The following is a 25,737-nucleotide window of genomic DNA, read 5'->3' on the forward strand; positions in this document are numbered from 1 at the left end:
ATAATGAACTCTGCTAAGGAGGACTTAGAAAAAAGTGAAGAGCATGGTACAGAGAATCTGTATCTTCTTAGAGTTACAGCTAAATTATCATGAAAAGACTGCCGGTAGCAATGTGGATTATAAGGACACTACTAAGGAGGGCCCAGAAGGAAATGAAGAATATGTTGACATGAAAAATGGAGAAAAGGGAATCTTTGTTATATAGTAGCTGAACTGTGTCATATACGCACAAGGAAAGCATAACTTGTAGGAGATAAATTTGATATTTAGCTGAAGAGATTTCCAACAAAATTTTGAAGGTGTGTCTTGACCTCTACTTGCTGATTGTACTAGAATACAAGAGAAAAGAGTAAGCTGAAAGAGTTATTAAGCAAAAAGAAACCAGGACTTGACTTGGTAAATACTCATCTTATTCAGACTACAAAAAATGCTAAAATGAGGAGGTTCACTGCCAGGAAATTGTGCTTTGGAAATAAAGTTGGGGTGTGTGGGGGTAAATTTTTATTAATTCCTTGTAAGGATTAAAGTGCTTAGATAAGTGTTTCATGGAATCTGATAGACATTTTAGCAGAAGCCAAGAATAAAGATGAGATTATCCAGGAATTATCTGTAAAGAACCCCTCTAGCACAGTGGAAGAATCCTCAAGATATAAATGGGAGACCCACAGGCTCTTTAGACTGTTGCATCAACAGAAACACAGACATCATGGACTGAAAGGAACAGAGAGATGACAAAAATGAAAGAAGATGGTCAGACTCATAAAATTTTATAGGTCGTAAGCAGGCTGAGAAAGCTACCTTACTGCAAATCCTTGCTTTCTTTTCAGAAAAAAAGAACAACGATGCAGAGGGTAAAGCTACAGGCACAGAAAAATGAGTCTTGAACCACAGAGGTTATTCTCAAGCCTTGAAATCTCATGGAGTTTGCCTGGATGAATTGTGAAACTGGTTTTGAATGTAGACTGTCTATGCCTCCATTCCTGCTCCCCCCCCCCACTTTTTTTTGCATGAAGATAACTATAACTGTTATCCTTTGCCTATCACACAATTATATTTTGGAAGCAGACTACCTGTTTTCTAGTTTTATAGGTCTACAGATGGAAAGGGATTTGGACCTAGGATAGATTATACCCAGAACCTTACCTATTTCTAACTTTTTGTTGTTCAGTCACTAAATTGTGTCTGACTCTTTGTAACCCGTGGGACTGCATCATGCCAGGCTTCCCTGTCCTTCTTAGATGTCTAACTTAGATGACTTTAGATGATGGAATTTGGAAGTTCTGAGCTAAGGAGATTTAAATGAGATTTTTATACATGGGTTGACTTTGTAATAAGTAAGAATTTTGGAGACCTTGAGTTGGGATGGGTGCATTTTCATGTGGTTAGAAATGAATCTGTGGGGATAGAGACCTTACTGGTAGGCTGAATGATGGACTTTCAAAGACGTCCATATCCTGATCCCCTTAACCTGTGAATATATCACCTTACAGGATAAAAGAGAATTTGCAGATATGATTAATTTAAAAGATACTGAGAAAGAGATTATCCTGAATTATCTGAGTGGTCCCAAAGTAATCACAAAGGTACTTAGGTGAGGGAGGCAGGATAGTGGGAGAAGAGGAAGAAAAAGATATAATGATAGAAGTAAAATCAGAGTAGGAGACATAATGACAGATAGAGAGATTGAAGTAATGTGAGAAAGGGATCACTAGCCACGGGATGAGGTAGCCTCCTGGAGCTAGAAAAGATAAGGAACAGATTCTCTCATGAAGTCTCTAGAAGGATCAAAACCCTTACAGCACTTTAAATTTAGGACCTCTGACCTCCAGGACTGTAAGATAGTAACTTTGCATTGTTTTAAGCAACTAGGTCTGGGGTTATTTGATCAAACAATAAGCAAAGAATATGAGTAGGTGCCTAGGCCTGAAATGCTGGGTAAAAGTAAAACCTTTTAATTATAATTTCTAACCTGACTTCCTTTGTGTTACAATTTCTCTCATGACATGTGCTGATGAAATGATCACAGGCATTTTAGGGAGATATTAAAAGGTAAATAATAATAGATTAATAGATAGAATAATAGATTATTAGATAAGAAGAGAAGCAAAAAGCAAAGGAGAAAAGGAGAGATATACCCATTTAAATGCAGAGTTCCAAAGAATAGCAAGGAGAGATAAGAAAGCCTTCTTCAGCGATCAATGCAAAGAAATAGAGGAAAACAATAGAATGAGAAAGACTAGATATCTCTTCAAAAAAATTAGAGATACCAAGGGAACATTTCATGCAAAGATGGGTTTGATAAAGGACAGAAATAGTATGGACCTAACAGAAGCAGAAGATATTAAGAAGTGACAAGATTACACAGAAGAACTGTTACAAAAAAGATCTTCACGACTCAGATAATCATGATGGTATGATCACTCACCTAGAGCCAGACGTCCTGGAATGTGAAGTCAAGTGTGCCTTAGAAAGCATCACTACGAACAAAGCTAGTGGATGTGATGGAATTCCAGTTGAGCTATTTCAAATCCTGAAAGATGATGCTGTGAAAGTGCTGCACTCAATATGCCAGCAAATTTGGAAAACTCAGCAGTGGCCACAGGACTGGAAAAGGTCAGTTTTCACCCCAATCCCAAAGAAAGGCAATCCCAAAAAATGCTTAAACTACTGCACAATTGCACTCATCTCACACACTAGTAAAGTAATGCTCAAAATTCTCCAAGCCAGGCTTCAGTAATACGTGAACCATGAATTTCCAGATGTTCAAGCTGGATTTAGAAAAGGCAGAGGAACCAGAGATCAAATTGCCAACATCTACTGGATCATCAAAAAAGCAAGAGAGTTCCAGAAAAACATCTATTTCTGCTTTATTGACTATGCCAAAGCCTTTGACTGTGTGGATCACAATAAACTGTGGAAAATTCTGAAAGAGATGGGAATACCAGACCACATGACCTGCCTCTTGAGAAACCTATATGCAGGTCAGGAAGCAACAGTTAGAACGGGACATGGAACAACAGACTGGTTCCAAATAGGAAAAGGATTATGCCAAGGCTGTATATTGTCACCCTGCTTATTTAACTTAAATGCAGAATACATCATGAGAAACACTAGGCTGGAAGAAGCACAAGCTGGAATCAAGATTGCCGGGAGAAATATCAATAACCTCAGATATGCAGATGACACCACCCTTATGGTAGAAAGTGAAGAGGAACTAAAAGGCCTCTTGAAGAAAGTGAAAGAGGAGAGTGAAAACGTTGGTTTAAAGCTCAACATTCAGAAAACTAAGATCATGGCATCTGGTCCCATCACCTCATGGGAAATAGATGGAGAAACAGTGGAAACAGTTTATTTTTGGGGGCTCAAAAATCACTGCAGATGGTGACTGCACCATGAAATAAAAAGATGCTTACTCCTTGGAAGAAAAGTTATGATCAATCTAGAGAGTATTTTAAAAAGCAGAGACATTACTTTCCCAACAAAGTTCTGTCTAGTCAAGGCTATGGTTTTTCCAGTAGTCATGCATGGACTTGAGAGTTGGACTACAAAGAAAGCTGAGCGCAGAAGAATTGATGATTTTGAACTGTCGTGTTGGAGAAGACTCTTGAGAGTCCCTTGGACTGCAAGGAGATCCAACCAGTCCGTCCTAAAGGAGATCAGTCCTGGGTGTTCATTGGAAGGACTGATATGCTGATGTTGAAGCTGAAACTCCAATACTTTGCCCATCTGATGTGAACAGCTGACTCATTTGAGAAGACCCTGATGCTGGGAAAGATTGAAGAAGAGAGGAGAAGAGGACGACAGAGCATGAAATGGTTGGATGGCATCACTGACTCAAGGGTTATGAGTTTGAGTAAACTCTGGGAGTTAGTGAAGGACAGGGAGGTCTGACGTGCTGCAGTTCATGGGGTCGCAAAGAGTTAGACGTGACTGAGCTGAATTAGAGCTACTGAACTGAATGAACCTGACTTCCTTTGTGTTGCAATTTCTCTCATGACATGTTCTTATGAAATGACCACAGGCATTTTAGGGAGATATTAATAAATAAAAGGAAGTTGCATGGGAATACCTTTAGTATACATTTCATGGAATATATTTATATAGTTTGCAATCAAGTCTGTATATAGTTAACCTGTTGTTAGCCATCTGGAGTAGAAGTATCTTCCAGAAATACTCTGACTGTGTTCATTGTTCAACTCCCCTGACCCTCATAACAATAAGGTACAAAGGCCAAATAACGTATTAGAATATGAATATGTTCTTTGGTTCTCAGTACCAGATATGTAGGTGAAGGAAGAAAAACGAGGCTTGAAATATAGGGAGTCAGAGGTTTTCCCAAATTTGACAATCCTAAAATTTTACGAGGTGTACCAATGGAAAATTATAAAGAAGAAACAAATGTTTCCAAATTATCAGTAATAAAAACTATGGTAGAGACAAGCCTGGGTTAGTTTTCTATTATCACAATAGAAGATAGTATTACAAAATATTTGTCATGTGAAAAGACTGAAGAGACTATCATGAGACCATCATATTGAAGGGAAAAGGAGTATGGCAGATGTGTGCCGTTATGTTATTTTTCTGGATTTAATGATATTTATGACATTTATCAGCTTTTCAAAATTGTATTCTGTTAATTTTAATTTGTAATTTAAAATTCATAGTTTCTTTTTTCATAATAAGTAAACATTAACTTTTATACTTAATATGTATTCCTAATTTTGTATTATTTTTTGAAAGAAGGTGTTCCTAATTTCCCTGTAGGAGGGCATGGCAACCCACTCCAATATTTTTGCCTGGAGAATTCCATAGACAGAGAAGCCTGGAAGGCTACAGTCCATAGGGCCGCAAAGAGACACAACTGAAGTGACTGAGCACGCACATCCCTGATTTACAAGTTCAGATCCTCCTTCTAGCTGTATCTTTAACATTTACCCAGAAATCAACTCCTCCTTACCACCTCCACTGTTACTACCTTATTCCAAGTCACTAGCATTTCTTGCCTATATTATTGCAATAACTTCCTAACTGGTCTCTTTGACTACACCTTGCCCCACTTTCTATGATACTCAACACAGCAATCAAATTATCCTGGTGTGATATAATGCAGTGTAATTAATGTAACATACTGTAACCTAACGTAACATAATATGACATGACAATATAAGTTAGACCATGGGTTCTACTTGTTCAAAACCTTCCAAAGGGCTTCTACTTTACTCACAGTAAAAGCCAAAAGCCTTGGAATGTCTTCCAGGATTCCACCTCTCCTTGTGTATCTACCTTCAAATTCCCTCATTTAACTCAAGACCTACTCTTCTCACTTACCCTGCTCCAGGCCTTCTAGTCTTCCTGCTGTCCACAAGTCAGGCTTGCTTTCATCTCAGGGGTTTATACTTCCTGTTCCCCCTGTCTAGAATGATCACACACCCAGATATTAGCATGATTCATTCCCTCGTCTTCTTTAGGTTTTCTACTAAAATGTCACCTTCTGTGTAGAGCTTCCCTGGCTACCTTATCTAATTATACTCTCCAGACATGTATACACACACACCCAGACCCACACAAACACACACATACTCTCTCTTTCCACTCCTCTTTCTTTATATTTCTCATTAGTATTTTCATTGTCTTCTAGTTTCAGTTTGTTGTGAAGGTTGAAACCAAATAACTTTTTGATTAAATTTCAGAAAATACAACCCGATATGATACTCAGTATACAAATATAGAAGATAGCATTTTGAACTTAATTATTTTAAATATAGTTTTTGTTAGTTTTTGGGTTATTTGAAATCCCTATTCAAAACTCAAGAATATATTCTTGTGGGTTTATTACATAATTGCAGACTACTCCTATTTTTTGGTAAGGTGTTGACTATAAATTTATATTCTTTTTTCACATAATTCATATTGGTTTAATCAGAGAGCTTTTTTTTTTTTTCTTTAACTTCTGGCTGAAACTACTGATGGAATCACCAGGACACTTGATTATACTTAGATATATGCCACTCAGAAATTATTTATGGAAAGGAAAACAGAGCTATCAACAACCTTAGATATGCAGATGATACCACTCTAATGGCAGAAAGCAAAGAGGAACTAAAGAGCCTCCTGATGAAGCTGAAAGAGGAGAGTGAAATGCTGGCTTAAAACTCAATATTAAAAAAACTAAGATCATGGCATCCGGTCCCATCACTTCATGGCAAATAGATGGGGAAACAATGGAAACAGTGACAGACTATTTTCTTGGGCTCCCAAATCACTGCAGATGGTGACTGCAGACATGAAATTAAAAGATGCTTGTTTCTTGAAAGAAAAGCTATGACAAACCTAGACAGCATATTAAAAAGCAGAGACATTACTTTGCTGACAAATGTCCATAGAGTCAAAGCTATGGTTTTTCCAATAGTCATGTATGGATGTGAGAGTTGGACCATAATGAAAGCTGAGTGCTGAAGAATTGATGCTTTTGAACTGTGGTGTTGGAGAAGACTCTTGAGAGTCCCTTGGACTGCAAGGAGATCCAACAGTCAATCCAAAAGGAAACCCTGAATATTCACTGGAAGGACTGAAGCTGAAGCTGCAATACTTTGACCACCTGATGCAAAGAACCAACTTATTGGAAATGACCCTGATGCTGGGAAAAACTGAAGGCAAAAGAAGAGGGTGATACAGGATGAAATGGTTGGATGGTATCACTGACTCAGTGGACTTGAGTTTGAGCAAACACCGGGAGATAGCAAAGGACAGGGAAGCCTCGTGTGCTACAGTTCATAGAGTCTCAAAGAATTGGACAGGACTTAGCGACTGAACAACAACATATTTGTTGTTCATATTTGTTGAAACATATTAATTTCATTTATAGTGCCCAGTCTTATTGCAGTAATAAGAAATGGCAATGAGGGAAAAGCTTCTTCCTCTGAAAGCAGAGGCAAAGATAACTTATTTTATTGTTAGGAAAAAGAAAGTTTAAAATTAAAGAAATGGAGTTTGTATGTACAGCATTGTAGTTTGCTCCTTAAAGTTCTAGATCAACAGATGTTGCACTAATAAAAATGGACACCCCAGTGTGATCCTCCTATTGAAAAAAACTCCATAATTATGTTCAGACATGAAGTGAAATTCTGAGTTAAATTTTTTTTTTTTTTTTGACAGATGGCTCTGCATCAGGCACTGGCAACTGGTTATAGTGGAGACAGACTGGGAGGCTAGGGGAGGAAGAAGGGACTTACTTGCTCCTTTTATTTAATGGCTGGACAGTTAGCATCTCAACAGCAACACTGCTCCCTGCAGTGACACTAACATTCAGCAACAGCAATTGTTTGCAGTTTGCAGTTTTCCCGCACAACTAGAACTAGCCTCATTGGACCCTTGAAGACATCAGCAGCAGCTCACTGGTGCCCCACTTTACATGCCTGAGTCTCAGCTTTAAGTTTTCACAGTTCCTTAGACTACTGTCTCCCATTTGTCTCCTCTATTAGAGGCGGTAGCTGCTTCCTAGAGATATTACATCTCTGGTCTTTCAGAGTCCCCCTTCTGTCCTTCAGTTTTCTAATATGATTGCCCATTGTTTATATTAAACTTTCTTTGTTAAATGCTTGATATAGTTTCCATCCCCTGTTTGAACCTTTACTGGTACAGAAACTGGTGTGTCTCTAATAATTTTAAAACTTGAGTTACATTTCTCAACTTTCTCTTGGTATATTAATAAACTCTGGCAATGTCTGTGATATATATATATAAATTTCTATGTGTATACACACACAAAATCTATGGCATAAATCATTTTACAAATACAGGAAATGGAAGAGTTAATAATTAGGATGTTCTAAATATTTTTCCCTGAAAATGGGATAACTGGTTATATGATGACAAATTATATTTTTATTACTTTTTTCTTTCTTATAAGTTTTACTTGAGGAATAATTAGCAAAATTTTATTAGTAGGTGTGGCAAAACTGGGACTGCCCAAGGCACTAGTGAAGAACCTGCCTGCCACAGCTGGAGACGTGAGAGATGCTGGTTTGATCCCTGAGTTAGGAAGATCCCCTGGGGGAGTGCATGGCAATTCTGCTCTCCTTGCCTGGAGAATCCCATGGACAGAGAAGCCTAGTGGGCTACAGTCCATAGGGTCCTGAAGAGCTGGACACAACTGAAGTGAGTTAGCATGACATGGCACATGGAAAACCTATGCTGTAATTATCTATAAAGGAAATTGCTGGATATGTAAAGATAATGCTTGCCTCGTGTATACACGCATCCTAGGTAATTAAAAATGAGCACACCTTGGCCAAACTATGGAGGTGAACTCATTGGCCATTAAGGTAAAGCTTAATTAAATTCTAATCAATTTAAATTACAAGTTAAAACACCATTCAGTTGCCTCAAATGTCTATGAAAACACGTTCATATTATTTATAAAGCCAAATGGTCTATAAAACTATTGGCATTTCTTCTGTATTATTTTGCTCAGGGTGTTTCCATTCTTCACTTGATTTATCCATTTGAAAGTTTTGTTTGATTCCATGAAATAAACTGAAAAAAGTCAACAGAAACAAATTCAGTTTGAATATTGAGACTAGAAATTCTTGTTTATTGTGATCTGTAGCCTTACTAAGTATTTAAAATAGTGACTTGTAAAGTGCAGACTATTTTTGCTTTTCCATAAAGAAGTTTTATGTAATATAAATACTCTACGACAGCCCACTGTTGTTGTTTAGTCACTAAGTCATGTCTGACTTTTTGTGATTCCATGGATTATAGCCTGCCAGGCTCCTCTGTCCATGGAGGAGCAAATTCTCCAGGCAAGAATACTGGAGTGGGCTGCCATTCCCTTTTCTAGGGGATCTTCCCGATCCAGGGACTGAACGTGGGTCTCCTACATTAGTCATATTCTTTACCATCTGAACCACCTGGGAAGCCCTAATACAGTCTGTGGACGGCCGAATTTATGAAATCTATAAAGACTACTTGACATACTGTTTCAGATATTAGATACTTAAAACAATGCAAACAATGCTATTTCCTGATGAATCCTCTGAATCTTTAAAAGAGATCCATCTTTGCTGTTTAAAGAATTGTTTTCTTAATTAAAAAAAATTCTTTTACACTCTAAATATTTTTGTTGCTGTTATTTAGGTGTTTTGTTTTTTAAAATGCATGTTTTGTTCTTGTACCCAGAATTTTAATCACCTGTAGTTTAGAAATATCTCTGTCACTAACTGGTACATTAAACTGCTCAAAGAGTTGAACATACTCTTAAAATGATTTCTTCATCATGCCTTAAACTCTGGAGAATGAATACTGGCTAATTTTAGGTACAGAAGCAGAAAGACTTTCTTTAAGGACATGAAATACATATTTTAGAATTACCTTTTATCTGATTACTTTTCCAGAAAAAAGCTTACAAAATAATTAATAAAATGGTTATTCAAAATCACTTACTTCAAAATCACTCATATACATATTTAATCCAGATTTTAGCAGAAGAGACAGAAGATAAAGATAAAAGGCAACATTTGAGAAGATAAAGACTGTTAATCTTCCAAAATGGGTGAAAAAAATAAACCCACAGATAAAGTACTCAAGGATAATGTATACCAACCTCATGCATGAGCATAGATGTAAAAAAAATTTTAAAGATTGAACTGAATATAGTTTATACAGAAGGTCATGATCATGTCAGATATATTTCAGAGATGCAAAGGTGGTTTTCTCTAGAAATTCTATGTACTTTATGGCATTAACAGTTTAAAGGAGAAACAATATTATTTGAATAAATTCAAAAAGAGCATTTTATAGAGTTTGGCAAAGCCTCATAATAAATTCTCTTAGAAATAGGAAGATAGGTTTGAACCTAATAAAAAGTATCTAAAACTAATATTAAAGAGCATTTTTAATAATAAACATTAAATGTATTTCAATTAAAATCAAGAATCAATGACACTTTCTTTTATTCAACTATTCAGATTAGGGACTGAACCATCACTAAAGAAATCTACCGACAAATTAGAAATCACTTTAGAAATCCCTAAAGAATCTACAGACAAATTATTCATATTATTAAGAGAGTTTGGCAAGTACCTAGATATAAGTAAAAATGCAAGAGTCAAATGGATTACTACAGGCTGCAACAAAATAGTTGGAGACTATATTTTTTTTAAGTGCATTTATAACTACAACAAAAAAAATAAGGCAAAAAGGAGTAAACTAACTAGAAATACATAAAAACTTTTTTAAAAAATTACAAAATTATACTGAATGATACAAAAATAGACATGTGTAGATATGTCATGTTGATGCATAAAAATTCAGTATCATAAAATATCAATTTTCTATTTTTAGTCCAATCAAAATGGATTTATAGAATCCATTTCTAATCAAATTCTAACAATGTTTTTTCCCTTTTGAGAAACCTGAAAAACTTTTTCTAAAATTCAAGTATCTAAAATGTCCAGGTGCCTAAGTTGGAGAAACTTGTCTTATCAGATATCAAAAATTTATCATTTGTGCTAACTAAGACACCGGTTTTAATACCAAGATAGTAAAATGGATCAATGAAGAAAGTAACATATTAAGGTATAGAAATCATATTTTATTAATAGGTCTTCGTAGTCAGGTGAAAAGAATAAGTAAATGTCGCTTGAGAAATTCAATATCTGTTAAGAAAAAAATGTATGCAATATAAAACATTAAGCCCGGGTGGAAATAAATTTGACTATGAATAATGAAATCCTCATTTTTTAAAGAAGAAAACATATAAAAAGATCTATTTGATTTCTAGGAACCAAGAACTTCTTAAGTAAGACACAGGACATTCTAGACATAAAAACTATACATTTTTTTTTAATTTATTATTTTTTTTATTAGTTGGAGGCTAATTACTTCACAACATTTCAGTGGGTTTTGTCATACATTGACATGAATCAGCCATGGAGTTACATGTATTCCCCATCCCGATCCCCCCTCCCACCTCCCTCTCCACCCGATTCCTCTGGGTCTTCCCAGTACACCAGGCGTTTCAGTTAGAAACTTCTGGTCATCAAAAGATATTATGAAGAAAATAAAACGACCCTGCAGAGACTCAAGGGAGCTATCCGTAGTACATATAACCAACAAAGGATTAATATCTAGAGTATATAAAAGATCCCTGGATATCTACAAGGAAAAGACAACTAACAGAATATGGCCCCAAAATATATAAACAGACATTTCACAGAAGAGGAAACACAAACTACCACTAACTTAGGGAAAAATTTTAATCACATTAGAAATCAGAGACATGCAAATTAATATCATAATAAGAAGCAAAAGTAACACAATCTGACAACCATGTATAGACGATACAAAGCTTGGCAACTCTTACACATTGCTGGTGAATAAGTAAAGCTGTTTTGAAACAGAAAAACTAAAACTATTTTTTGAATTGAGTGTGTGCACAATCTAGGACCAAGAAATTTCACTTGTAAACATATGTCTTACATAAACTCTCGTACATGTGTATTTATAAAAATATTCATCACAGCAATAAAATGGATTACTAACAAGGACCTACTGAATAGCACAGGGAACTCTGTATTATGTAACAACTTAAATGGGAAAAGAATTTGAACTAGATACATGTATATGAATAACTGAATCGCTTTGCTGTATGGTGGTGGTTTACTCACTAAGTCACGTCCAGATTCTTGCAACCCATGGACTGTAGCCTGCCAGACTTCCCTGTCCATGGGATTTCCCAGGCAAGAATACTGGAGTGGGTTGCCATTTCCTTCTCCAGGCGATCTTCCCCACCTGGGGAACTGAACCCGTGTCTCCTGCATTGCAGGTGGTCTCCTGCACGGTGGGCAGATTCTTTACTGCTGAGGCACCAGAGAGAAGCTAACACAACATTGCTAATCAACTATGCTCCAATACAAAATAAAAAGCTAAAAAATGTAGTAAAAATGTACATGAAAAAATAAAGGGTAAATAAAGTTGTAGAGCAGCCATATTTTTAGAAAGCTAGAGAACAAGCAAAGTGAAACAATATAATGTTAAAAATATATGCAAATGTATGGAATGTGAAATAAAATTCAGGACTGTACAGAACTGGTGATTTTCCAGTTCATAAGAATATAGTGATAGGTTCACAAGGATATATTTTATTCCGCTTTCTAACTTAAACATATGTTACATATATTATTTTAAACCTATCAAATTTGATATAATAAAATTTCAAGCTTCTTTAATTTTATAATTTTCTCTTAAATTTTAGTTCACTATTTGTTTCATGGCTATTATTTGACAGTCTTCCTAATTCAGCTGCAGAGAAAGCTTATGACATCATGTCTATAAAGAATCTAATTATTTCAATTTGATAATCATGCCTGAATACAGAAATAGAATATACACTATCATTTCAATATAGTTAATAGAAATATCTCTCTATATAACACATAAACAATATGTATGTCATAGTTACAGTAAAATTTCAAAGCTCATTTCTCTGCCCTCCCTCCTGTTTGGATCTGACCTCCCATATCAAGATCCTCTTTCCCAAGTATTCCTTGTAGGAGTCCCTTTGTGGTGGTGGGTGGGGGCGCAGAGTGGTGGGCAAAAAGAAGAGAAACTTTCACATAACAGGAGATGCTGCTCCAATAACCACTGTGATTTCTATGTTCACCTCCCACTATCCTTTGTCACTTTGTAGTCCGTGGTTTGTCACCCAGGCTGCTGCCTGTGCCACCTTTTAATTCCTGACCTCTAAGCTACACACAGACCCTTTTCCAGTCTGCTGTTAGCCTCCTCTGAGCTGAGCAAATTTCTCTTTCTGGTTGGCAAAAAGCTTCCTATTTTGCTTCTTATGACTGACTCTTTTGGAGAAGATTCTCATAGCAGAGTTGTTGAGGGCTCTAAGTGACATTTCCCTGTGTGTCTCAGTGTCTCCTTTGTAAGGCAGAGGCCAGTGAAGAAAGGAAGAGAAGGAGCAGGAAGCTGGAGCTAGGTTTGGGGGATGGTTAGCCATGTCCTCACACTGTTACTGGAGCTATCCTGTCTCCTGCAGGCTTTGCTATTCAGTCTGTTCCAACTGCCAGTATTCTTGCTGATGGTGATTTATTCTGAGGGCTTCATTATTTCCGCCACCAGTTCAGAACCAGTAACAATTCTTAGTTTATGGGATAAATCTCTATACTCCTGAAATATATTACCATACAGCTTCTGGGCCCCATGATAATCACTGAATCTGTTTTAGCATCCTTGACCATTGCTTGACATTAAGATGTTAATCATTATTGTGACAGTGTGAAGACTGTACTACCTAGGGTATACAAAGGGGTTTAAGGATTGAAAAGTGAAGAAGAACTAAAGAGCCTCTTGATGAAAGTGAAAGAGGAGAATGAAAAAGTTGGCTTAAAGCTCAACATTCAGAAAACTAAGATTATGGCATCCCGTCCCATCACTTCATGGCAAATAGATGGGGAAACAGTGGAAACAGTGGCTGACTTTATTTTTCTGGGCTCCAAAATCACTGTAGATGGTGATTGCAGCCATGAAATTCAAAGACAGTTACTCCTTAGAAGGAAAGTTTTGACCAACCTAGATAGCATGTTAAAAAGCAGAGACATTGCTTTGCCAACAAAGGTCGTCTAGTCAAGGCTATGGTTTTTCCAGTGGTCATGTATGGATGTGAGAGTTGGACTGTGAAGAAAGCTGAGCACAGAATAATTGATGCTTTTGAACTGTGGCACTGGAGAAGACTCTTGAGAGTCCCTTGGACAGCAAGGAGATCCAACCAGTCTATCCTAAAAGAGATCAGTCCTGAGTGTTCATTGGAAGGACTGATGCTGAAGCTGAAACTCCAATACTTTGGCCACCTGAAGCAAAGAGCTGACTCATTGGAAAAGACCCTGATGCTGGGAAAAATTGAGGGCAGGAGGAGAAGGGGACAACAGAGGATGAGATGGTTGGATGGCATCACCGACTCAATGGACATGGGTTTGGGTGGACTCCAGGAGTTGGTGATGGACAGGGAGGCCTGGCGTGCTGTGGTCCATGGGGTTGCAAAGAGTTGGACCTGACTGAGTGACTGAACTGAACTGAACTATCCAACTGCACACATCACCTAACAGTGTACTATTAGGTACACTGATCAGGCCCCAAGTAATATTCATTTGATTCTCATAAAAAAGAAAATGGGAGGGGGAAAAAGAATATACCAAAATTATTAATAATGATTACACAAGTGGATGAAATCACAGACTATTTTTTACTATCATCTTTATACTTTTAATTTTATAAATTTTTTAAATGAATATTTATTTAATTTTTATATTGATTAAAAAGCTGTAAAAGATATCTTTGGGGAAGAAAAGCTTTAGGAATCTATTATGTTTCAGAACTGTGTCCAGAATCTTCTAGAGTTTACTGCTATTAGAAGCACAATTTCTTTTGTGTAGAATTTTTTATTACTACAAAAGCATCCATAAGTAGGCACTTCCAGTTCAAACCTTATGCAGGATATGTACATTGCTTCTCTAACAAGCAGACTTTTGTTCTCTTCATTAGTCTTTCCCATTCTTTCTTTTTTTACTTACTGCTATCCCTCCACATCTTTACTGTGTCACAAAATGAATCATCTAATAATCTTCTATGTGTCAGTATTTAGCTACAGATTGGAATTCAATTCCCTTTCCTCCATATGATATTGCTTCTAGAGGTCTCTTATCAGAGCAAATTCTCTTACTTTCACATTAAAAATTGTTACTGTCAGAGAAACAACAGCTATTCTCATATGTATGATTAATGAAAGTCAAATACTTGACTAAAAGTAAATAATATTAGAGACATGAAGTTCTAGAATTATATTCCCATCCCCCTAGCCTACCAAGTAACTGAGTATTATCAAATAAAGTACCCCAGTAAAAATGCAAAAGATAATGTTTAAGAGACCTACTTTGTGACAAGTGGAAACATTGGGAGTTCAAAAGTAAAAGATATTTTTGCTCAGATTATTTCTTAGACAGCATAAAGCAGAAGGTAAAATATATGTATTTAAATTTTACTTTTAGCAAGCTTAATTTCAAAAAATAAACATGCCTTATTCATCTTTGTTGATGCAAATATTTATAGGAAAACATTGATTCACAAAGTATCCATACAAAAGGCTTGCAAAATGTTATACTGGACAGAATTGAAATTCATTTGAAACACACATTGTTTATTATAGATTCTCTCACACGAAATTCTCTCAAAAAGTCTATGAGATAGGTTTGATACCCTTATTTTATTGAAAAGGAAGCTGAGGATAGAGAGCAAGTTACAGACCTAAAGGTACCCAGCTAACCAGTGATGAAAGTTAAACCTCAGTCATCTGAATCCATTGTACATGTTCTTTCAACTACTAGGCCAAGTTATATGTCATGGGCAGATCCTACCTTCTTAAAACCTAATTTAAAAACTAGTATAAACTAGTTTTGCTACCATTATGCACTACCATTACCACTCTCTCTACTTAAGTTAATAAACATTTCCCTTAAAAATACCAGAGGTGTGTTATACTAGGTACCAGGTCCTCTTGACATACTGTGTTCAGGCCACCTTGCCAGCTGCCCTATAACAAAGTTAGGTGCATCCAAAGCAAAGCAAGCTTGGCAGTGCAGTGTAGCAGGCAAAGGGAAGCTCTGAAACTTATTTTTTATTGGACCTTTTTCAGCTTGCATGCCATGTGGATTCTCGGAGCCTGTAGACTTGCTTTAGGGCCACTAGTAGCATTGTGACTGGTGAGATTTCCTTCACAACAGAATTCAGGGACAGATTGCCAAGCATGGTGCTGGAGGGAAGACAGGGCAGGGACTCATGCACACGTGCGATGATAGATGGGTGATCGCACTTCAGCAAGAGGGAGATGGCCAATGGTACCAGGGGGTACCGCCTGAGCCCGAAAATGTGACTGCAGGTTCAGAACTGCAGACTGGACATAGAAGGTAGGATCAGCTGCAGACATCAGCCTCAGAGGCCAACATGTCTGAAAACCAGTCTGAGTCCAGGGCGTCTCTTTCCCTCAAGTTAGAAAGACATGTACCTTCCTTTGCACTCACTCAAAATCCATCTTAAGGAGACATGCAGAGAAAGGCAAGAGATGACAGAGCGTTTCTCTGCAAGAATGATGAACACAACCTTTTAAAGGGACCATGTAACTCCTAAAATTAGATTAAACTTCTAATCACAGAGGAATAAAAGTCAGGTTTTAGCCTCAATAAACTGGATAAAGGCTGGGATAATGACCAAATTAGTTATGGTCAAAGTTCAGTCCAGTTTAGTTCAGTTGCTCAGTCATGTCTGACTCTTTGCACCCCCATGGACCGCAGCACACCAGGCCTTCCTGTCCATCACCAACTCCCAGAGTTTACCCAGATTCATGTCCATTGAGTCGGTGATGCCATCCAAACATCTCGTTCTCTGTCATCCCCTTCTCTCGCCTTCAATATTTCCCAGCATCAGGGTCTTTTCCAATGAGTCAGCTCTTCACATCAGGTGGCCAAAGCATTGGAATGTCAGCTTCGACATATGTCCTTCCAATGAACACTCAGGACTGATCTCCTTTAGGATGGACTGGTTGGATCTCCTTGCAGTCCAAGGGACTCTCAAGAGTCTTCTCCAACACCACAGTTCAAAAGCATCAGTTCTTTGTGCTCAGCTTTCTTTATAGTCCAACTCTCATATCCATACATGACTACTGGAAAAACCATAACCTTTACTAGACGGACATTTGTTGGTAAAGTAATGTCTCTATTTTTAACATGCTGTCTAGGTTGGTCATAACTTTCCTTTCAAGGAGAAAGCATCTTTTAATTTCATGGCTGCAGTCACCATCTGCAGTGATTTTGGAGCCCCCCCAAATAAAATCTGTCACTCTTTCCATTGTTTCCTTATCTATTTGCCATGAAGTGACGGGATCAGATGTCATGATCTTAGTTTTCTCAATGTTGAGTTTTAAGTCAACTTTTTCCACTCTCCTCTTTCACCTTCATCAAGAGGCTCTTTAGTTCTTTTTCACTTTCTGTCATAAGGGTGGTGTCATCTTCATATCCGAGGTTATTGATATTTCTCCTGGCAATCTTGATTCCAGCTTGTGCTTCCTCCAGCCCAGCATTTCGCATGATGTACTCTGCATATAAGTTAAATAAGCAGGGTGACAGTAGTACTCCTTTCCCAATTTGGAACCAGTCTGTTGTTCCCTGTCCAGTTCTAACTGTTGCTTCTTGACCTGCATACAGATTTCTCAGGAGGCAGGTCAGGTGGTCTGGTATTCTCATCTCTTTCAGAATTTTCCAGTTTGCTGTGATCCACACAGTCAAAGGCTTTGGCATAGTCAATAAAGCAGAAATAGATGTTTTTCTGGAACTTTCTTGCTTTTTTTCAATGATCCAGCGGATGTTGGCAATTTGATCACTGGTTCTTCTGCCTTTTCTAAAACCAGCTTAAACATACGGAAGTTCACAGTTCACATACTGTTGAAGCCTGGCTTGGAGAATTTTGAACATTACTCTGCTAGCATGTGAGATGAGTGCAATTGTGCAGTAGTTTGAGCATTCTTTGGCATTGCCTTTCTTTGGGATTGGAATGAAAACATACTTTTCCAGACTTGTGGCCACTGCTGAGTTTTCCAAATTTGCTGGCATATTGAGTGCAGCACTTTCATAGAATCATCTTTTAGGATTTGAAATAGTTCAGATAGAATTCCATAACCTCCACTAGCTTTGTTCATAGTGATGCTTCCTAAGGCCCACTTAACTTCACATTCCAGGATGTCTGGAATCCAAGCCAGAAACTGGCTTGGGTAGCCTTTCCCTTCTCCAGAGGATTTTTCCAATCCAGGGATGGAACCCAGGTCTCCCACATTGCAGGCAGATTCTTTACCAGCTGAGCCACAAGGCAAACCCAAGAATACTGGAGTGGGTAGCCTATCCCTTCTCCAGTGGATCTTCCTGACCCAGGAATCAAACTGGGGTCTCCTGCATTGCAGGCAGATTCTTTACCTACTGAGCTATGAGGGAAGCCCTGTTCAACCACATAAAAGATATGTAAATCAGTGACCACTTTCAGCTTGCTTCTCTAAAGTTAATATGGTAATCAGGATTAAATGAGGCAACATATGTAACACGCTGAACATGGTGCCTGCTACATAGCTGGTGCTCAAAACTGACAACTTGCATCTGCCTATCTATTTATCCCACCCTTTTAAAAAAAGTTAATCCTTTTTTTTCCATTTATTTTTATTAGTTGGAGGCTAATTACTTTACTATATTGTAGTGGTTTTTGCCATACATTGACATGAATCAGCCATGGATTTACATGTGTTCCCCATCCTGATCCCCCCACCTGCCTCCCTCCCCATCCCATCCCTCTGGGTCTTCCCAGTGCACCAGCCCTGAGCACTTGTCTCATGCTTCCAGCCTGGGCTGGTGATCTGTTTCACCCTTGATAGTATACTTGTTTCAGTGTTAATCCTAATAATATTCAATTACCTGTAGTTTACTCTATAGCTAAACAAATCACTTTAATTTCAGATTTTATTTTGTTTTTATATTTAGCAAATGTAAATGTGCACTTGATTTAATACCTGGGGTTATAAAGAGCAACAGAAATAATCTCCTGGTGTATTATTGGTCAAGTTTAGAAAATGTATTCACTTACCAGCTCACTGAATTCATTATTGCCTAGATCAAGTCTTTCCAACTGGGCCAGTTTGTGCATTGACCTATAACAGATGGAGAAAAATAATATTGTGAGGTAGTGTATGACACATTGCTCCGAAAGACATTCCAGCCACCTTCTTGTCAGATTTATCTGGGTATGTTATGCACAGATATGGGGGTATTTTTCAGGGAGAAGTAAATTTCAAATATACAGAAACATGTTCAAACTGTTGCCTTAAAACCTTTAGTAGCTTACCATGTTTCCAAAAGCCAGTCTGTGGATGGAGTACAGGCCTGACTGTTTGATGAAAGTCTGGGAAGCTTGTTAAATATCTGTACCAATACAAGGTACCAGTTGAGGCTCTAACATCCATATTTTTAATAATCCACACAGGTTTGGGAACCAATGGATAAACTTAGCTCTTGGTGAAGCATTTTAAAATTCCACAGTATGGCCACAATTTCATCATCAATCTTGTCAATTTTTAACTTTCCTAAATGAATTTTTGTTATAGACAAACTTTTCTTTTTTATGGGTATAGTCGATTTATAATATCATGTAAGTTTCCGATGGACAAGGTTGTTATTCACAATTTTTAAAGGTTATATTTCATTTATAGTTATTATAAAATATTGGTTATATTCCTTGAGATGTACTATATACCCTGGTAGCTTATTTTGTACATAGCAGCTTGTATTAAAATCCCCTACTCCTGACTTTTGTACTCATTATCTCCTAAGCACATTGGCTTGATGATGTTACGCTTTGAATAACTGGAAACCTTGGGCAAGAGTTGGTCTCGAAGATTAGAAGTACTCGTGTGCATTACATACATAACCAGTATTTATCAAGCCATTTTCAAGTATAACAAACAACATAGGAAAAGGTAGTAGCATTCTTCTAATTTTTAAATTTTTTATCTCCCCACTAACCAGAATACTATCTTCAAGTCTTGACTATATACAGAAACTCTGGAGGCATTGTTGACTCAAATTTTAAAAAAATTTAGTTCCTTCATCTTTAAAATTCATGTAGCCATTATCTTATAAGACTTTTATGAGCAGCAAATGAAATACTACTATAATTCAGACTCTTTCAGGCACTCAGAAATGCAAAAAAAAAAAAAAAAAATCTGTGTACTCTTTCTCTACTCAGAGACTGTTTTTCAAAAATTATTATGTGCTAGAGAGTCTTCTGGGGTCTGGGAAATAGCACTGTATGAAAAGAAAGGAAAATTACTCCTTGAAAGGACTTTACTTCTAGTGCAGATGATAATGACAATAAGTAAAATGATTAAGTAAAATAAAATAATATTCTAGAAGGTTGTAAGTGCTATGAACAACACTTAAGCAGAGGAGGAAGATAAGAATTCTTATAACAGGATTGCAGTTTCTAACAGGGTAATCAGGTCTCATGGAGAAGAAATGTGAGTCTAGCGTACTGATTCGACTGTATACCTTTTTCCTTATGGTAAACACATGTGGGTCCGGGGCCTATTTCCCTGTCTCACACAGGAATCTAACAGGTGTGAATTCCCCTTACAAATGACTGGCCTAGAAGGCACGATCACAACCATAGGTCAGGCAGAAAACATCAGGACTCGGTTACAGTTTGGGTCACATTCTCCATCAGTTATGCTGAGAATTTCGTCATCACTTGTCTGAACCAAGTAACCTGCTGATTATTCAGATTCATTTGTAATGTTCACCTAGTTATCTGAAGTTCTAATGAGCAAGTTCTAATGAAAATGGTACTCAATTGTGTTAAATGATGCTTATCAACCTATGTTCATATTATACATGTAAAAGGGGTAGAAATGTGTAAAATACCCATGACTGTTACTTTTATCATTGCTACTTCTGCTGCCTGTAACATTCTACCCACAAATCTTTGCAAAGCAGGCTCCTTTTCAACTCAGCTCATATGTTTCCTCCTCATACCCCCGAATTAAATCTCCCTTCCCATCTTCATTTCGTATATTGCCCTGTTTCACTTTCTTAACACTTACCATTGAAAGTATTTAACATTTTTATTTTAATATTCAATACTGAAAATTAAAATACTTTTTGTTTACTTCCTAATTATTTCCCCCCTGCTAGATTCAAGCTTCGTGAGACCCAGTAAATTGTCAGTCATACAAACAGCTTCTCAGCCAGTGTTTGTTTAGTGAAGATATTCATTTGTGCATGAGTGAATGATTCTTTACCAGGGAGATGTTTGAATTTAGAAATATTTACAAAGAAAAATCATTCAGTTTTTACCAGGCATCTAAAACTAATTAACAGTTGCCAAAGAGATATCCTAATAGGCCTGATTTAATGAATATTGTAATGAATATACATTAGCTTACTTATTAAGAATTATGCATAATGTTAAAGGCAGATAAGGCTGAAGTTCATCTGTCTTAGAATATCTATATCTTGTGTTAAGTTTACTCCTGACATTTCAACTAGTAGGTTTTAAAAATTCCAAATAATAAAAAATGCTAAGTGAGATATTTAGGTGAGTTTTTCATTTTTTTTTTGATATCTGAAATATAGCAACAAAACTTTAAAAGGAAAGCAGTCTAGGACACAGAATCAATTCAGGCAATCTGGGTCTAAATCCCAATTCTACCTCTCACTAGCTGTTTGACTTTAAACCAACAAGAATATCTTTGCTTCTCATCTATGATATGGCAATGATAATAAGAATCCTTACATTATATGGTTATTCTGATGATTAAAATAAGTTAATAAGTTAAAGCCCATAAATAATGCCTGACATATGGTAGGTGCTCTTTAAGAGTTAGGTATTGAAAAACTTAGGGAAGAACTTCAGAGTTGGAAATATTTTGAGAAATTATTGAGGTCAGAGTTTCTGAAGTTTTCCTAAGGACTTGTGTGTTGCATGATTTAAAAAAAATTCAGACGGCTAGTACATTTTGGCAAATCTTGCTTAAAAAATGTCAATCTTGCTGATAAGCAGGATTTCTCATAAAATATACAAATGCATATTATGATTATTTAACAGATTCATTTTTACTATTTCCCATATATATGATTAAAAACATTTCTCTTTTCTACAGGACATTTCTTAGACTCAGTTCAGTTCAGTTCAGTTGCTCAGTGGTGTCTGACTCTTTGCGACCCCATGAATCGCAGCACACCAGGCCTCCCTGTCCATCACCACTCCTGGAGCTTTCTTAGACTAGGAGAACATTTTAAATGATTTTTTGCAGATGATGAAATTGTGTTCTTCTCCATCCTAGTCCATGAAATCATAGACATATACTTAGTGCATGAAAACACAAGCCTATGTGTATTCCTGTCATGAGTACAGGATTTAAATTTGATCAAGTCATCCTCATTTGTCTGCTTGAAACTCTGACCAATCAGGCTCTGCCTCTCAGGCCCCAATATTCACTTCAGGCTCTCCTTGCATTTATAACTATTTTAGACATGTTCCCCTGGTCTGACTTTCACATCAAGACCATGTTGATTTTTGCCATTTGGTCTTATGCACTGCAACCTCAGGAGAAAGGAACGTTCCCGTCTCCTCTAAAGAGGAAACTTGTTTAAGGTCACATGGAAAGTTAGTGTCAGGGCTGACATAGGACCTCTTTTTCCAGCAGTGGCTAGTCATCTAAATCTGGCCTGAATTATTTGGCTTGACCATTGTTTAAATATGAATGTTTTTAAGAAAAATATATGCTGTAAAGCTGACTGTAGTCTATGTCAGGGGTCAACAAACATTTTTCTATTTAAGGCTAGATAAGAAGTGTTTTATGTTCTGTGGGCCATATTGTCTCTGTCTCAATTACTCAATTCTGCCATTGTAGTGCAATGCCATATGTGACATGTTAACAAATGAAGATGATTGTTTCCCAATAAAGTTTTATTTATAAAAAGGGGGTCACCAAATTTGGAACATAAGCCATAATTTTCCAACCCCTGGTCTATATCAGCCTAGATAGCTCCATGTGTTTATGACATAAGCCTGGTCCCTAAGAAATATCCAAGTCTTCAAAACTTGATATAACAGATAAATTAAGGACTGGAAATATTTATCATTAGATAATTGCCACTAGATAACTATATTTATATGCTATTTGAAATTCTTATTCTTAGGGTACATGTTACTGGAATCTAGGGGCATTTGTTCTTAACAGTGTCATTTGGTTGCACTTATGAAAATTAAATCCTTACTAGAATGCTATTACTTTATAGCATTTATCCAATTGCAAATCTGATAAAAGATTCCAGTTAGAGCAATTACAGGAAATAATGCAATATCTTGGTACATCTGTCACTTTGATAAAATTGTATAATCTGTGATTTGCTTTTTATCAGATTCAGAGGTTTTATCTATTTAAGTGTACAATTACTTCTGAAGCCACATTAAGTTGGCAGGATTTTTGTTCCTCCATAAATTCCCAGTGCAGTAACTTGGGTTTGCTGACTCTTGCAAGATTCTGCAAATTTTTGGCATGGGTTTATTCATTCCTGCTTTTAACTTGTCTTTCAAATGTTCTCAGACACTCTCTAATTAGTGGCTATTCATGTCACAAGGATAGGAAAACTCCCCTCAGTTCCTACTGTCTGATGTTTCTCTCTCATTGAAACTTAGGGAAAGAATATACTATCTTTCCATTTTACCTTATCCATCTCCTATGTTAAATGGACATTTGCATTTTATACTTTGGACATGCCAATTCTACCACACTATTGGGTCCTTCTCTTGTTCACAATTTTTCTTTAAATGAACCTTATATTATACATTTTGAGATAAATCATTTCTTATGACACATGTACTGAGGATAAGAAGGCCCAGGAATTGATATTCTTTAAAAATGCAACACTGGCATATCTCATTTATTTTGAAGAAAGAAATGTACACTCACTATCTTTACACACCAGAAAAAATCTAAAATCTAGTATCCAATAACATAATTTCTATGATAAAATATTTTCTATAAAAATTCTCCCCTAATGGCCTATATAGGAAAAGAATCTTAAAAAGAAGAATGGATATATGCTTATGTATAACTGATTCAGTATGCTGAATACCTGATAACACAACATTGTAAATCACATTGTAAACACAACTAACACAACATTGTAAATCACATTGTAAACACAACTAACACAACATTGTAAATCAACTATATTCCAATAAAAATTTAAAAAAATTCTTTGATTGTTGCTAAATCCTAAGCCAATGTTACAGTTACAATATTTATGTACTCTCCATCATATCCATTCAATTTCCTCCTAAGAAGAGCAACAGAAAGCTAAACTGGTTCCTTGGATGTCCCAGAAGGACATGTAACCACACAAAACATCTACTATTTTGTTGAAGAATATTGAGAAGACTTAATTTTTAATTCTAATTAACAATTTGTGAATGCTTCTAATTAAAATATTTCTCCTTATAGTATTTAAACTATTAGTAAAATATTTAAAATATATAATTTATATCAAACTGTCACATACTTTCAGTGTGTCCTTGGGAAATATTTTTTCCTTGTAAATATTCAACATTTAAAAGTTTAAGCTGAAAAAAAATAAAAGTAAAGCTTATTTCTTGATGTCATATTGAAAAATTTTTCTTTCCTATAACTACATATCTCTATTTTAATGCATAGCATGAAAAAATATTCTGTATGAAGAAATAAACTCACAGGTAACTTCTGAAGATAACATCTAGTTCATATAGTAAGATAAACTTCCCCAATGAAGTGTAAAATAGTACTTTGTGAACAGCAACCAGATATAAGACAGTTTCTGCACTGCTCTAATTAGATTGAGGAGAAGGCTAAATTTCATTACTCTCTCTCTAGTCTTCTTGGTTTATGACCAGAACCAACCATTCATTTACTCTGAACATGAATTTTCCCACTGACCAAAAAATTTTGTGCATCCCTAACTCATAACAATGCAACAACAACAAAATTGTACAAGACTTTTTGAACTCTTTCTGAAGGGACGGTGACATATGGGCAGAAACAACAATTATCTCTGTGGATGACCACGCTGGAAGAACTGAAGCTCCTAACTTGCACTGAAGCAGTCCAATCCAGAGGTTATAGGAAATATAGTCAACTCTGAAGATGTTCATCTGCACTAGAATATGCTGCAACCTACACTGTATACTCATGAATAGGTTTCAAATGCTATTGAAAAAAGACTCAGGCAAAGCTATTTTAAAACTCCTATAGTTTTAAACTGAGCAGGAACCCTGTGTGTTTTATGAGACCCTTTTCACATACACACACACACATGCACACACACACACAGGCTCATGGTTTTCAGGCTCATTATTTCTTCCTATTATTTGATGAAAAAATTAAAACTTGCCACATTGGGCTTTCTAAATATTCATGTACTTTTAGATAGATCTGGCCTTAGAGGTTGATATGCTGACTGATGTATAATACAGAAACAACCCTGTGACTAAGATGTCATAGAATTTGAACTTTAGCAGATAAAGACCTTTGAAAATAATCTGCCAAGGTAGCCATGGCTGGTTTCCCAGGCAACTGTCATTTCCTTTCTCTTTCTTCCTTGCCAGCGGTATCAGACTGCATCAGAAACTGGAAATGCCAAAGAGTTACTAGGCAAACCTCCTCTGCTAGGATATAAGCATATGACTCAGTTCTGGTTATGAGAATAGAAAGAGGAAGAAAAAAAGAGATTCTGAGGGAGATCCTAAGAAAAATTTTTCCCCTTGATTTAAAAAGAGGGAGAGAGGCATGAGAACTTTCCCCCTGTCTCTCTTTCTCCTCTTTTTCTCATGTTTGAAAGAAAATGTGAGGTCTGGAGTTGTGCCAGACACTATGAAACCATGAGGCAACAAACTCAAGGATGAGAACGAACATGCTGGGAATAGCATGTAGAAAAATCGAAAAAGCTTTTGGTAAAATCATTAAGCCACTGAAACCAACTCTGAAACTGCTTATCTCAAGGCTTTGTTATAAGGTACCTATTACTTAAAAAGCCACTTTTACTCAGAATTCTATTTCTTACTGCCAAAAGCATATTTCTAAATACATTCCTTCCACCAAGCTTTTAAGTA

At 36.5% G+C, this 25,737-nt stretch overlaps 1 protein-coding gene across 3 annotated transcripts in view; it reads right to left on the reverse strand.

Moving 5' to 3' along the window:
- LRRC7 (leucine rich repeat containing 7) overlaps positions 1-25,737 on the reverse strand; it is a 575,718-nt gene that overhangs the window by 186,313 nt on the left and 363,668 nt on the right. For all 3 annotated transcript variants that reach the window (XM_043877735.1, XM_043877734.1, XM_043877736.1), the window contains exon 8: positions 18,679-18,742. In XM_043877735.1, coding sequence (XP_043733670.1) covers positions 18,679-18,742 — 64 coding nt within the window. The remainder of the gene's footprint in view (positions 1-18,678; positions 18,743-25,737) is intronic.

The sequence above is a fragment of the Cervus elaphus genome, chromosome 20 (assembly GCF_910594005.1).
Source record: "Cervus elaphus chromosome 20, mCerEla1.1, whole genome shotgun sequence".
NCBI classification, from domain to species: domain Eukaryota; kingdom Metazoa; phylum Chordata; class Mammalia; order Artiodactyla; family Cervidae; genus Cervus; species Cervus elaphus.